The sequence below is a fragment of the Falco punctatus genome (assembly GCF_963210335.1).
Source record: "Falco punctatus genome assembly, chromosome: 12".
Lineage (NCBI taxonomy): Eukaryota > Metazoa > Chordata > Aves > Falconiformes > Falconidae > Falco > Falco punctatus.
Genome location: NC_137592.1, coordinates 30,728,975 through 30,744,632, shown reverse-complemented (window position 1 = coordinate 30,744,632; position 15,658 = coordinate 30,728,975). Strand labels below are relative to the sequence as shown.

The following is a 15,658-nucleotide window of genomic DNA, read 5'->3' as shown; positions in this document are numbered from 1 at the left end:
AAGGAAATATGACTTTCAGAATAGGAATGTTTTAGGAAGTTGATAGAATACACCTGGCTGCAAATTGTGGTGCTTGTGAAGCTATTTGCTTTTCTTGACCTACTGTGAATATGCTGATCCCTGGTAGCACATGGCATAGTAAGACTGTCTTACGGTCTGTGGTGACCCAGAAGTGAATTGCCTGCTGCCTGCTTTTTCTGAGATATTGTCTGTGTTGGGTTTTTTTGGGTGGTTGGTTGGGTTTTTTGGGTGGTGAGTTGTTTGTCGTGGGAGTTTTTTATGGTTTTTGGGGGGCTTTGTTTTTTTGTGGGTTTTTTTGTTTGGTTTTTAAAAAGTCCTTTTCAGTTATCTATCTGTTCTGCATAACAACTGTTTTGTTGTTGAGTGAGCCTGTTCTGGCACTTCTTGCCTGGGTTTTGCATCCTTGGCAGTGAGAATAGCTTTGAGCAATGCAGTCAGAGTGTTTCCAGCGTTAGTCTTAAAACTTGTCCCTGCAGAGCTGCAAGATGCAGCTGCCTTAGTATGTTAGTTTGTCAGTTCATTACTACGTTTCTGAAGCTAACATCTTGAACATCCCTACTTACAGTGTTTTGGTTTGTGTTGTGGAGCACAAACTGGATTCTTTTTGGGTGAGACTAATTAAAGAGATGTGTTCCTAGAATATTCTTACTGCACTCCAGTGGTTGGTGTATGTTCAGTCAGAGGGACCAGGTTAGGACTAGTCCAAAGTCACAGCATCTTCTACCCTTGCTGCCCCACAACAGATGCAGCATGGATGTCTGATCCTCAGCACTATTTCACTCTGTAGTACCACTCATGTTGCACCGCAGTGCTTGCTAATGCAGACGTGGCCTTAGACAAATGACAAAATACCCCTGGCTTCTGTTTTGGATAGAGGATGGCAGTAATAGATGCCAGTACAAATAGGGCAAGTCATATTCATGGAGTGTTTAAAATCCAGAAGAAACTGGATCAGCCCTGTCCTAAGATAATTTCTCAATTACTTCATGAAACTTGAAACGACATCTTTGATGTCTGGTTAAACTTCTGCATGTTCTCTGGTTCCTTTTAGATTTTGAAAGGCCCTATGCTTTCCCTTGCACTGGAATTAAGTTATTCAGAAAAACAGTTATCTTAACTACAGTTCTTTAAAAGCAAGGGATCTGCATTGTGTATTTTTGTAACACAATAGCTGTCTTGGGGAACAAAATCGCCAGGAGGAATCCAGAAATGCTAGATGTATTTACATTTTCGTTTCTGGCACTGCTGACTTTTTTGCTTCCTCAGACTTTCTCCACTGAATGGTGAGTGACATTGCAGAGGGAGTCAATTTTCATTTGTCTGGAAAAGAAAACAAATTAAAGTGAACCACTAAGCCTTGGAGAACTACCTCTTCTCTGTTCAGTCTGGCATGCTTTTCGGAATGGTAGGATTAAGGCAGTACCAAATCTCGCCGCAGTTCTACTCAAATTTCTTTAATAGTTTCTTCTGCTGACTTCTTCAGAAGGACAGCATTATTAGAAAGGCAGCTTTACATACCTCAAGCTTTCTCATATAAGCAACATGTTCTTAGAAAATAGCACCTGGTATTCTAGGTTTGTTGTTCTGTTTAATTTTGGGGTTATTTCTTTCTTTCCTTAAATCTAGGGGAAGGAGTCAGGTTCAGAAGAAAGCCTCTGGATGTGTTACTAGTACTGTGGCTTATCTGAACTGTCAAGTAAGAAGCTAGGGTAGAGGTCCTGTAAGAAAATTGATGCATCTGGTTCAGTGAACAAATAGCTGTGAATTTCTTAAAGGAATTCTACTTTGCATGCTTGGGGAGGGGGGGGCAGATCACTGCATGAATACAAGCCCTCCGTGGAGTGCTCATCTCACTCAAGATGTGAAGTCTCTCATCTTAGTAGCTGGTTTTCAGCATACAGACATATGTCCTGATCTGAGAATCTTCACTGAATATGCGCGTGTTCTGTATTTTAGGAGATACAGCTTTCATTCTTTCACTTTATTTTCCATTTGACATAAACAATGTGCCAGTAGGTGCAAAAGAGATTATCGAAGGATTTTCCAGTCAAGAAAAAAATTAGTAAAGCCAATAAGAATTATTGTGATTTTAAGAGTAGAAAAATCTAAAATGATAAAGATGGTCCTAATTAGGTGTTTTTTAACTTTTAAGTGCATGAGAACTTCCATATGCCTGAACTCTTCTTTAAGTACCCATTCTGCATCTTTGAATTGAAAACTGTGGTTTAGACCAGTTTAGAGCTGTGTTCTTTACTGTAGACTTTACAGACTGCAAGATCTGAAAGGGCCTCAGCATTTTTTGACTGGTACAATGGAACAAGGTTGCAACTATTTCCTGAAAAATCTGGTTATTCTTCTGTTAATGCCCTGAAAAGTGAAATTGTTTTATTCCTTTTGAGGACTAAAATAATTCCGAGGCAACATCCAGTTAATTTTTAATTCTTTAGGCACTCCATTATTGTAGGCTTTCTGTTAATTTTTTTTCTAAATGGTCTCATCTTGGTCCTTAAACTGAGTGTGAATTCTGATCCCATGGAACACAGCTCCCTTAGACTTCAGCAAACAGACTTCTTGAGAACTGTGTTTTGCTTGATTACAAAATTAGGGGCCGTTTTCTTTTCTTCCCCTTTCTTATGCTGGTTTCTCTCTTCTAAAGCGGTCTAAGCCAAAAGCTGAAATACAGGTATTTCTCTGAGTAATTCTTTTGCGAAGACTTAATAGGATGTGTCACAGGGTTTCTCTGATGAATTTCATAAGAAGCCAATGCTTGGGCTAGTCCCCTTCCCTCCTCAGCCTTTTCCTGGGGGTGGATCTAAACGCAGTGGTGTTAGTAATTGGCATGTTCCATAATGGGCATCCTGGGACCTCCCAAACTCAGAGACCTGTAAAGTAACTCATGTGCTGAGAGGAAAGAGATGTCTGTAGAGAACATCATCCAAGTGCACAGCAAATGCCTCCAAGCACGATTCCACGAATCTCTCTTTGTTTGACAGTTTCAGAGCATCCATTGTGAAGAGCAATTCCCCCCCTGCCCCTTCCCCGAAAGGGAACGCAGTTCTGATATTAATTTATGGCTCTTATTTCCTGTTAAGGGTTCCATTTATTTTCTGGTTTTGGTTCACCTGCAATACCGTGTCATTCTTTCTCAGGGAGTGAGGTATACAGATGTGTGTATGCCAGCGCATTTGCACTGGCAAATCTATATATTTTTATTTCTATATATTATATATAAATGTTACTAGACCACAGAAACGATTTTGTATGATGACACAAATCCTCATCAAAGCCTCTTTTAGTTGTTATCTAGTACTAAGTGCATAGTGGTACGAAGAAGAGCTAGACTACCTTAAAATATTTGCAGCTCTGCAGCAATGAAAACAGAGATCTGGCTTTTAGATAGTGAGAACAGGCTGGATAATGATGTAAATGTTGCTTCATTCTGACTGGCACCTCTCTGCAGAAGTGATAAAGAACAGGACATACCACTTGTCTGTACTAGTGTCAACAGACAGCAGAAAGATCTGCTCATAAGAAATCCTGTGAGTAGGCTCTTCAATAAAATAAGAGTTTAAGGCAGATGTCTGGTCACGTTTGTGTGTCTTGAGTTGGGAATGGTTTGAAATTCCTATCAGATAACTTACCTGCTATAATATGTGAAACTTCCATATTTACATTTTGTCTGTTGAGAAGGCTTCTTCTGGCTCGCATATTTAATGCGCAGTTTTGAATCTGACAAAACTGTCTTCCTTGTGTATGCATCATTGAATTTGTACCAACGTAGGGCTGGCGTTACCTTGTACCCCCTCTGCTGGCTGTTACCGCACCAATGTAAACATTTCCTTCCTCTGCATTAAGGGTGAAGAACAGAGCAGAGCCTTGCTGCTCACACAGGAAATCAACCTGCAGGTTATGGGAGCTTGCAGACAAACCGCTTTGAAACCTTCTGTACATGCTTTCAGAAGTATAGTTTAGTCTAATTTTAGGTGTTCTTCTAAAGCATAATGAGGATATCAATTCAAAACTCGAATCTTCCATTTGAGAAGTGTGAGGAGGTCACTCATAGGTCGTGAGCAGATTACTAAGTAGTTGTTTAATTTGGTTCAAATTAGTGATGGAATGTATGTGTTTAGCTTGAATAAAAGGGTTTGGAGTAACAAAATAAATTGTACTTAGTAACAGAATTATAGTGCTTCTGGACTGGTACCCATGTTTAAACTGTTAATTCAGTTCGTAATAAGTAGTAGTCAAAAACTAGCTCTGTACAAGAGAAGATTTTTCTCGTGGTACTAGATACTAAATTGGTGCAAGATTGTCTTAGTTAAAGACTGGTTTCTTCATTGTCTTTGAAACCTTGTGTTTTAAGATTCTTCTGATGTAAAGAATGTATGTGCCAAGAGTAGTATTCATTTTCCTTCGTTGCTTTGAAGAGAATTCTGTAAATCTTTTGAGGATTTTTTTTTTTCCAGTGGCATAAACTAAGACTCAATTAATGTCTTCTTTACAGCACCTGGAAAAGTAGCAGATAAAGTTATAATAGAAAACACTAGAGATTCCACCTTCGTTTTTATGGAGGGTTCTGAAGATGCCTATGTTGGATATATGACAATCAGGGTAAGATTCTCAAACTTTAGCAGAGCTTTTAATCATTTCATTTTAATGCCTGAGCAATTAAATAAACACTACGCTTCTGTATTGTCTGTCTTTTGCAGTTCAACCCTGATGACAAATCTGCTCAGCACCACAATGCACACCACTGCTTAGAGATTACAGTGAACTGCAGTCCAATTATAGATCACTGTATTATTCGAAGTACTTGTACGGGTTAGTAGGCTTTTTATTGTTTGAAAGTAACGCTGTTGAAAGGTACTAAACTAACCAGGACACATGGAAGCAGCACACGAATTATGATCACTATTGACATATTTCAATTTTTGATGCAGGTGTTTAATGCAGGTTTGCAAGCCTTGGAGTGGCATTATTACAGTGATGTCTTTCTATCCAAGACTCTGTGATCTTGTCTACATGGTCTTCTATTGGAATTGGTTTGGAGACTCAGGGCAAAGAGTTTAAAACCTGAAAAGTGACACTTAAAATTGTATACAGACTTACCTGGTTTTGGTATATATGTAATCCTAGCTGGCAGGAGAGGGCTGTTGAAGGGGACACACGTGGCACTTGTACGTTAAGTTCATTGCAATATGCCATATTGGGATTGATGGTATTAAAACAGTCATGAGCTGTAAATGCTAAGCGAAGTTCACTTTCCTATCAAGAGCAGAATGACTTGACATACTCCAAGTATGAGTTCCTAGCAATACAGACAGAAGAAATGCATAGTGTGGAAAGTTAGACTCATTTCACCATCAGAGATAATAAGGAATCCTGCTGTGGGGAAACATTGGTAGTCTAGATTAAGGAAAGAAAGGGTCAGAGGCAGTGGAGGTGAGAGGCTGGATGGCAGTTCACAGTTGTTGGCAGGAAGACATGGCAGTCTGCAGTCGCTAGACTCAAGACGTGGCAAGCTTAACGTGTTTGAACACAACCAGGTGAAACGGAGTGTCAGAAGAGGGACAAGACAATTAAGATACTCAGTCTTTGCATGGAAATGGCAACGTGAATTTTATATACCTAAGTTCAGCTAGTGAAATGGGATGGATCTACAAAGCAGAATGTGCATAAAGGTTGCTCAGCTCAACGTGAAGGCAAGGAGACAAGGAGATCTTAAACTAGATACAAAACCTGCACTTTTCTGGTACAAACTATGGAGGAGGGAATTCTGCAGGGAACCATAATAAGAACAGTGGAAGGATTCCTTGTCTGTGTCTTGTAGAGGAAGAGACGCTTGCTCTTGGGGGTTTCAGGCTATAAAGCTGTACAGTTCTGGTCAAGGCACCTCTATGCTTCACATCACCACCTCTTTTATTGGAGACCTATCAGCTAATATGTGGAAGTGTTAAAAATGGAAAAAAGAGGAACAAAGGACAGCTAGCTGCTCTCAGTATCTAGATTTCTTTGTTTAATGCTAAATACTGGGAAACTGAAGTATACAAAGAAAATTTGTTCTGGAAGTTCCTATGTACCAATACTGGGGACCCTGATAACAAATCAGAGTTGTTTCTTGGATCACGTTCAGTTTGGTTATAAAAATAGGTTGAAGAGCTGCATGGCTTCATGTTGAAACGTGCTCATAGGTAAGCTAGTAGATCTTGATGTCTTTGAAAATTGTTTGTTAAAACTAAGCTTTGATAGTTTTTGTGATGACCACTTTTCATTATGGAAGGCTGTTCCTAAGAATTTTGAACTTTTGCCCTCTCCACTATTCTGGATTTCTGAATGTTTGCTGCATTGAATTGTTGCTTCTTTTCCCCACAGTTAAAATTTCTTGTCAGTCTGGGGGGCTGTGTAGGCTGTGCTATCATCACTTATTGATTATTAATTTTTATTGACTTCAAGTCCTGCCCAGCCTTGCTATAACCTACTCAGGAAGTACTGAGTGCATGTAAAAAGGCAGGAAGAATGGCAGTCTGCCAGAAAAGGCATTTACTGTTTCCAAGTCAATGGCATCTCTGAAATATTGATCCATAAGCATTCAAAATCTTTCCTAGCACATGCTTGATACCCTTTCTGTAGATCTCCTAATTGCATTAAAGCATATTTCTACATTATGTCATGTGTAAAGCTCTTAACGTATGTAATATGTAAAGGTGTGAGCTATGTAAGTGCTAGTGATTTAAGCTGGAGGTCTACTGCTGCCAATCCAAAGCCTCTTTGAATTATTTTAAAATGAAGTTTAAATGGCAAGATCCTGAGCCCAGAGGTTGTATTGCATCCATTGTAGAGGAAATCTGTATTAGTTTTCACCTTGATAGATAAAAGTAGTAGTGGATGGCAACGTGCCTTTTTGAGGTATTGCTTAAGTGTGTGCAATCGTTACATTCTGGGTAAACAAAATAAAACCTAAACCAGTAGTACATGTGCTTGATACTGTAAAAGGACCAATTTGACACAAACAATAATAAGTCCAGTGACGTGAATCAGAATAAAGATTGCTTTCACTTAAATAAGCAAAATGTGATAGAGGTATGCTTTTAAAACATCACAGTGGGTTCCCAAAAAATCCACGTCTCCTTGGTATCACCAAAAGAGGTAGAGGAAAGAGGGTGAAAGCAATTATGAAATACAAGAAAGGAGAAGTTATTAGCAATTAATATAAGTAGGAAACTGGGAATTGCAAGAAACAGAGACACACACCCCACCTCACCCAGACACCCCAACAAAATATTCCTGACCCCCAGAAGGAAACTGATAAACAAGACAAGATGTAAGATCTGTCTAGAAGAGACAGTCCTTGTGTCTCGTCTTTGGGAACGAAGGTAGTTTTAGCAGTGATGCTGATCAATCATAGAATGGAAGAATTCGAATGGCAAAGTGTTGTGTAATTTTTGTTCCATATTTAATGAGAATAGGCAGGAATGATAAATGTGCTCGTACCCTAGAGGGATAATGAAATACGTTCCATTCTTGACAGTAACCGTGGATGAGGTTAAACAGCTGTAAAAATAGACGTTCTAAAATCGTGCAGGAGTTTAAAAAGAACCGGCCAAGAAATCTTCTGGGCTCCTATTATGTATCATCAGTAACTTGAAACCTGGGTGAGAGGTGTATGTCCCTGGGGCAGGGGGGAGACTAACCAGAATGAAGTACGGCAGGTAGTGCTGCCTGTTGATCCTGGGCAGAATAACGAGAGAGTAAATGTGGGGGGTTGGTCAATCAAGAATTTGAAACATATGTCTGAAGCAAACTAATGCATATTTACAGAAAGTTATAATGGTTGCATCACACTGTTTAACATTTTTGATTACTTTCTTTGACTAAACAAAGGTAGCAGTCCCAGTATAATTACATAGGTCCTTGAAAAATATTTGACTTCAACATGTGATGCCTTAAAACATTAGAATTTTACAGAATTACCAGAGCACACATTAAATAGATGAAAAATAACTTTCAGGGTAATTTGAAACAGCCACAAAAAAGCCATTTATAAAGATGACTTCTTGACTTTAAGCCACTTTATCAGTGACTTCCAGAGAAGAAATAAAATGCATGCTGATGAGATTTGTAGATGATGAAGACTTAAGGTGTTAGCAACCCATCCTCCTGGTTATTTATATGCCCTTTCTGGCAGGTGGGCTCTCAAACAACATTCGTATTACTGTGGACAAGTGTGAAGGTTATACGCACAACTTGCTTTTGTTCCCAGTTTTAAGTGATCAGTCTCTGTCCCGAGAAGCTGGATTCCTGGGAGAAGCTTAGAGGGTGAAAGTGGGTAAACAGCTACATATGAGCCTCTGTGTAGTCGAGTGGCCAAAAGAACCGATGTGATCCTTAGTTACACCTGTGGAAGTATTGAGCAGAAGAAAAAGACTCTTACACCTTTGCTTAGTCCTGCTTCAGAATAAAGTGCTCTTTCCTGGTGACCATAGCAACATGTTGAAAACTCGGAAACAGTTCTGTGAAAAGGCCTACAAAATAAAGCAGGAAAAGTCAGTTATAATAAAAAACATACTGACATTTGTTACTTTATCAAGAGGGCTAAAGGAGTAAATTGCTTGCGCTAAATACGTGTGTGCATTGTGTATGGCATACATTGGTATAAAGAGAACCAGTATCTGCGTGTTAAAGCTGGAGGAATTCAGATGAGCAATTAAAGTGTAAATTAACAGGGTAACAACTCTGTAACCAGTTAACAAGTTTTATGGTGCTTTCTCAGTTGCTGGAAATACTCAAATCAAAATTAAATGTGTTTCTAAAAGATATGTGCTGAAGTTCCTGCTACTAGAACTGAAGCAAGAATTAATTCGGGGAATTATTATAGCCTGTATTATTCATAAGGTCAGACTAGACAATCAAAATAATTTCTTTAGGATTTGAAAAAAAAAAAAAAGCTCTGTAAATGAGTCTATGAATTATTAAACTATAGTCTTTGTGGTACTATGCTAGAAAGGTAATATGAAAACTTACTAATAGAGCGTGTACTGGCTTGGTTATTTAGCGATGTTTAATTGTGGGGAAGGCGTGCGCTACACTGGCCAGCTACTTATTACACTGAGATGACTTGCCTTTCTGAAATGACTGTGAACCTGCTGTTGATTTTCAGTGGCTGCAGAAGTTCATGTTTTCCCACTTTGTGAAGTTCAGGGGATGGAGCTGCTCTGATGAAGTCCTGAGCAGTCTGAGGTCTAGTTGCCTGAAAAGAGTTTGTTTTCTGAGTAATGGTATGGTAGCTGGAATCATCCGAGGAGCTTTGTCATTTAGCTGGGAAGAGACCTGTTGGTTTAGTACTTGAGATTGTGCTGTTTGTCTCCTGCTCATCTTTAGTTAGACAGTGTGTCTTTGTGTGCCACAAAACTATTATTTCTTTGGGCTCTTTGAAGTACTGGGTTATGAAAGTTTAAAGGGAAGTAAAATAAGGCGGTAATTAGCATAGAATTTTATTATATTTTTGTTGTCCTTTGTTGTGAACAGTCAGTGTACAGTCAGCCTAATGTAGGGAAATAAATGAGTGAGAACTTTCATAAGAATGAATTATTATATAAGCTATTGTCTATTCTGGCAATCATATGCAGCTGTGTATCCTTGGCAGAGTGAGTCTTAAAGCAACTTCTACCTCAGGTTTTTTGCATCTGCAAAATGATGACATTAGTGTTTTTCTGCCTGTGGCTTGCAATGCTTTGGCACTGTGCACGCCGAATCTTTTTAAAATACCAGTTCACGCTAACTTTTCTTGCAAAAGCACTGCCAGACTATTTATAAATACGCTATGCTTTGAAGCTATGGTAACTGTACTGTTTTCTTCCAGTTGGCTCTGCAGTATGTGTTAGTGGCCAGGGAGCTTGTCCTACTATTAAACACTGTAACATCAGCGACTGTGAAAATGTTGGACTTTATATTACAGACCATGCACAGGTATTTTTTTTATATCAGTTTCTTTACTTTGATAAAATTGTTTACTGTTCTTGATTCCCATCTTGATTTATATTTTTATTTCCCAGGGAATATATGAGGACAATGAGATCTCCAATAATGCGTTAGCAGGGATTTGGGTTAAAAACCATGGAAATCCCATTATCAGACGGAATCACATTCACCATGGACGTGATGTTGGCGTTTTCACTTTTGACCATGGCATGGTAACGTATATGTTTTCTTCTGAAGAAAGAAATAGAGATGTTGCATAGCTGAAGTCTTCAAATTTTGCCCATCATTGAAGAAATGTTAAAAAAACCCACGCTTTTACATGTGAATAGGTATTTTAAACTCTTGCCCTTCAGTGAGCAACTCTAATGACAATTTTAACTGAAAGAGGTTTAAGCAAGCTTTTTGCAGTTGATTGGCAGCCTGCTACATCGAATTATGTTGCAGTGACAAAATACCTCTTGAAATAGGATGTAAATGGTAGGCTTACATTTACAGTATCACTTCGTTCTTTTTCCTTTGAAACGGGAAAAAAATAAGGTGCTGAAAGATTTAAAAGTGAAATAAAATGCTCTGTGGAGACTCAAATCAGTCTTATTTTAATGTTAGATCTTGGAAACAGGGCACGTTCAACTTCTTTGGGAAGAGGACTTTTCTAGCATGGAGTTAGTTGTGGAATTTCATCACAGAATTTCATTTGAGAATTCAGACCTTCTTTCATAAAAGTGTTTGTTTCTCTGGGATGAAGGTGGTAACTTCCACGTACATGTAAAGCAGTGAGTAATAAATTTGCATAGCCCTTATAATAAACAGAACAGATTTTTGCCACTGAAATAATAGATTTTTATTTGCTGATTTGTTTTAGTAAAATATCCTGCACGTCTTCCAAACAGTGCCAAATCGATGTTTTTCCTGGTTGAATGACCAAGTCCCAATTCCCCACACACACGGCAAAATGAGCAGTTTTCTTCTAGTCTCTCTTCAAATGGCAGACTTTAAGGATGCTTTCCATAAATTGGAAGAGCTCTCAGTCCCCAGGTGTAAGAAATCAGGAAAGGAAGGCAAGGGACTAGCATGGATGAGCTGAGAACTGCTGGTGAGACTGAAGGGCAGGAAGGAGGTGCACAGGCAATGGAAGCAGGGAGAGGTATCCTGGGAGGAGTATAGGGATGCTGCCCGGTTGTGTAGGGATGGGGTCAGGAAGGCCAAGGCACAGATGGAGCTGAACTTGGCAAGGGATGCGAAGAATAATAAGGGTTTCTACAGGTATGTTAGCCGAAGAACACGTGTCCCCCCCAAACAGCAAACTGGTAGCAACAGTTGAGGAGAAGGCCGAGGGTACTCAACAACCTTTTTTGCCTCAGTCTTCACTGGCAGCCACTCTTTCCCCACCTTGTGAGTGGATGGACCCCAGGACAGGGACTGGAGGAGCAGAGTCGCTCCCACTGTAAGAGAAGATCAGGTTTGTGACCACCTGAGGAGCCTGAACATATAAGCCTATGGGACCTGATGAGAAGCGTCCCAGAGTCCTGAGAGAATTGACCAATGTGATTGCCAAGCCACTCCATGATATTTGGAAAGCCATGGCAGTCAGGTGAAGTCCCTGGTGTCTGACTGGAAAAAGGAAAACATTGCACCCATTTTGAAAAAGGGTTGAAAGGGAGGACCCTCAGAACTACCAACCAGTCAGCCTCACCTCTGTGTCTGGGAAGATTATGGAATAGATCCTCCTAGAAGCCCTGCTAAGGCACATGGAGGACAGGGAGGTGATGGGACACAGCCAGCATGGCTTCACCAAGGGCAAGTCCTGCCCGGCCAACCTAGTGGTCTTCTATGATGGAGCGACTGCATCAGTGGAGAAGGGAAGAGCTATGGATGTTATCTATGTAGACTTCTGTAAGGCCTTTCACACAATCCCTTACAACATCCTTCTCTGTAAATTGGAGAGATGGATTTGATGGGTGGACTGTTTGGTGGATGAGGAATTGGTTGGATGGTTGTATCCAGAGGGCAGTGGTCCATGGTTCAATGTGTGGATGGAGATTGGTGTCCCTCGAGGGTTGGTATTGGGACCAGTACTGTTTAATATCTTCATCAATGACACAGTGTCTGTGTGCACCCTCAGCAAGTCTGTAGACAACCCCAAGCTGAGTGGTGAGCTGACACACCTGAGGGAAGGGATGCCATCCAGAGGGACCTGGACAGGCTTGAGAAGTGAGCCCATGTGAACCTCAACAACGCTAAGTGCAAGGTCCTGCACCTAGGTCAGGGCAACCCCAGCAGCAGTACTGGTTGGAGGATGCAGGGATGGAAAGCATCCCTCAGGGGGACTGGTGGTGCTGGTGAATGAAGAGCTGGTCATGAGCCTGTAGCGTGCGCTCACAGCCCAGAAGCCCAACTATATCCTGGGCCACATCAAAAGAAGTGTGGCAAGCAGGTCGAGGGAGGTGATTCTGCTCTGGTGAGACCCCCCCCTGCAGTGCTGCATCCAGCTCTGGGGTCCTCAGCACAGGAAAATCACGGACCTGTTGGAGTGGGTCCAGAGGAGAGCCATGAAAATGGTCAGAGGGCTGGAACCCTCTCCTCTGAAGAAAGGCTGAGAGAGCTGGGGTTGTGCAGCTTGGAGAAGGTCCAGGGACACCATATGGTGGCCTTTCAGTTTTTAAAAGGCTTATATGAAAGATGGGGACAGACTTTTTAGCAGGGCCGGTTGCAGTAGGGCAAGGGGTATGGTTTTCAACCAAGAGAGGGTAGATTCAGGCTAGGAAGAAGGAAGAAATCTTTTATGATGAGGCAGCAGGTTGCCCAGAGAGGTGGCAGATGCTTCATCCCTGGAAACATTCAAGGTCAGGTTGGATGGGGCTCTGAGCAACCTGATCTGGTTGAAACTGTCCCTGCTCATGGCAGGGAGGTTGGACTAGATATGACCTTTAAAGGTACCTTCTAACCCAAACTATTCTGTGGTTCTATGAAAATCACACACATAAAAAGTACAAAATGCGATCAGCGTATGGTGAACTCAATGTCCAACTAAATAAGGAACGCTGAAGTTAATACTGCCCACTGTCAGATTAAGTGTTATGTTCAAAATCGATGTGACTTCAGTATTCCCTCTTGCCTTCACAAGCATATTGCAGAATTCCATCATCCCGCTGTAGGCGCTGGATAGTGCAGGCCATGGACTGCCTGCAACTTTGTTGAATAATAGTCAGTTGCTTGGGGGGTTGCACTTTTAAAGATGCTGTAGATAAATAGGACCCTCTTCCCTGGTGCTGTGTCGCTGCTGTAATGAAAACCTCGCTGTAACGGCCCAGATTTCGGAGCGTTGCTGAAGAATGAGGTCAGCCAAACCAGCCCCTGTCCCACGTCCTCCGGGACAGTGGTGCCCAGTGTCCTCCCTGGGTTCGTTCCTAGCCTTGCTACCCACCGCGCTCCTGGCCTGGCGATGGCTAAGTACATGCTCGGCCTGTCTCTGGCAAGAAGACCATAATTAGACCTGGTATGTTATATCCATGGATGTTGTTTTAAGTAAATGCCTTTTATCATCTAAGTAGTAGTTTTTCTGGTAGATCTTTAGTTCCTGAGAAAGATAAATAATACTTGTACAAAATACTCATCAAATTGCAAGCGTTAGACACTGATGGCTTTGACCAGCTGAGAAAGACGAGTCCCAAGTCACACTTCTGCAGGTCTAGCTTGAGTGTAAACTGGACCTCTGTTTTCTTGTTTAATTTTTTTACATTATCTGCTGACCTTTGGGTCCACTGTTCCTTCCATACCCCTCATGGGTATTTCAGCTTGCTGTCACCACCCCCCTCCCCTCCCCCAGTTTGGTGTGGTCAGAGATCTAGCTACAGTAGACAGGGATTTTTAACTTAGACTTTCCAATTCTTGCTCCAAGGAAGCCATAGTCCACCACTTTAACCTTATACCTAAATAAAATCTTCATTAATTCAGGTACGAAATTGCTTTAGCTTTCTTACTGAATGTCTATACGAGGATTTTCTGCAGTGTGTTATGTGTGGGGTGACTGTTGCTAGCTAGGTCTCACATGGCTATTGAATAAAATAATAATCTCTTGTAAGATGACATTTCTGTGGGGAAATAAATTTCCATAATTTTGATGAATGATTAATGCAATTATAGCTAATACATAACATAGCAACCTTTCAGAGGGGGAAAAAAAATGTAGTTTTATCATGGGTAAGAGGAAGAACAGCAGATAGTTTTGAAGATCAATTATTTTGATCCCTGACTGGGTGGGTTTTGGCTCCCTAGATTTTTTTTCCCCTTTGTTAGGGTATCTTCCTATGTAATTATTTTTTCTATGGCTTTAGTTCTAACCCAGATCTGGTTGGGTTCTTGATGAGCATTGGCAGCCTGGGAACAGTATTAACAGAAAATCCACCGTGGATAGAAAGTGGTGAGACTTTTCTCCTTTCCAGCCAGGTTGCTGGGGACGTGGGATGAAGGAGCAGCGCAGTACTAGTTGTAGCTGTTTGATTTGCAGTTGCCTGGTCTCAGTGGAAGGTAAACAGGTCACAGAGTGCTGCTGGTTTTGCTGCTGGCATAAAATCTTGCTAGTGGAAGTCAAACTTAGTGGGATTCTCCTCTGTTTAGTCCCTCTTCTCCACTCTTAGTTACGTCCTAAGAAGCATGTTCGTTCTGTGTTGGGCAAGATTATAGCAGCCCAGAATAATGCCCTTCTAGCAGCTTTCTGACAGATTTCTTTATATCGTTTTATATTCTCTAAGAGATGTAGTTGTTTGGCCATTTTGCAGAGAGGGGTGGCAAACTAATGTTGTGTCTTTGTTTTGTATTATCTCATTGTTTGGACACTGGCGCCGCTTCATTTAAGCTGTATTAGCATATTATATAAGCACTCCTAATCTGCTTCAGTGTGTACGTATATGCATACATCCCTCCAAGACTTGAACAGGCTCAGAAACATGTAATGGAGTGATTTCTGCTATAGAAAAGCTGGTAAAGTGCTTCAGTAACTGCTGGCAGGGGGAGATGCCCGTATGTAGGCTTGAGGGTTAATTGGAAAGTCTGGCTGGGAGCTGCTGCCTGTTTAAGTACTGAAGTATAAATATTAAATATATAAGTACTGAAATATTTAAAAAAATTTAAAGCCAGACTGAATTCCCTTGATTCGTTTTAAATAAAAGTGTATTTGGTCTATTTTGTTACCGGTGGAATGCCTGTTCCAGTGCTCTGATCAGTGTGATATCACAAACAAAACAGACTAGAAATAAATTTTTCTTTTTGTTTAAAGGAAACACTAGCACATTAAAGAGAACATGTGATTAATATTTATCTCGGCTGCAAATATTATTGAAATCTTTCTTAGTCATAAACTCCTTTGAAAGATTCCCCCCATCACAGTCAGCTGTTGGCAGCATCCTCTGTTCTGTATCATGCTAGTGATAGAGTTGTTGAAATGACATAATTGGCAATATTTACGTACTCTTTAAGAGACGTGGTATCTTTCAGATACAAATCCTACATAGCTAAACAAATTAATGGATTTTCTATGCTCGCTTCTTTTGGTTCCATTCTGTTATTTTTGGGTGCATATTATATTTTTTTCCATTGCTTGTGACTGTGAAGTGGGGTAAGTACATTCCAGTGTTGAATTCCTACCCTACACATTCTTTTC

At 40.7% G+C, this 15,658-nt stretch overlaps 1 protein-coding gene across 2 annotated transcripts in view; it reads left to right on the top strand.

Moving 5' to 3' along the window:
* The window catches only part of FBXO11 (F-box protein 11), a 78,969-nt gene that overhangs the window by 49,098 nt on the left and 14,213 nt on the right, over positions 1-15,658 (top strand). For both annotated transcript variants that reach the window (XM_080408031.1, XM_080408030.1), the window contains exons 8-11: positions 4,526-4,632; positions 4,731-4,842; positions 9,881-9,987; positions 10,074-10,211. In XM_080408031.1, coding sequence (XP_080264157.1) covers positions 4,526-4,632; positions 4,731-4,842; positions 9,881-9,987; positions 10,074-10,211 — 464 coding nt within the window. The remainder of the gene's footprint in view (positions 1-4,525; positions 4,633-4,730; positions 4,843-9,880; positions 9,988-10,073; positions 10,212-15,658) is intronic.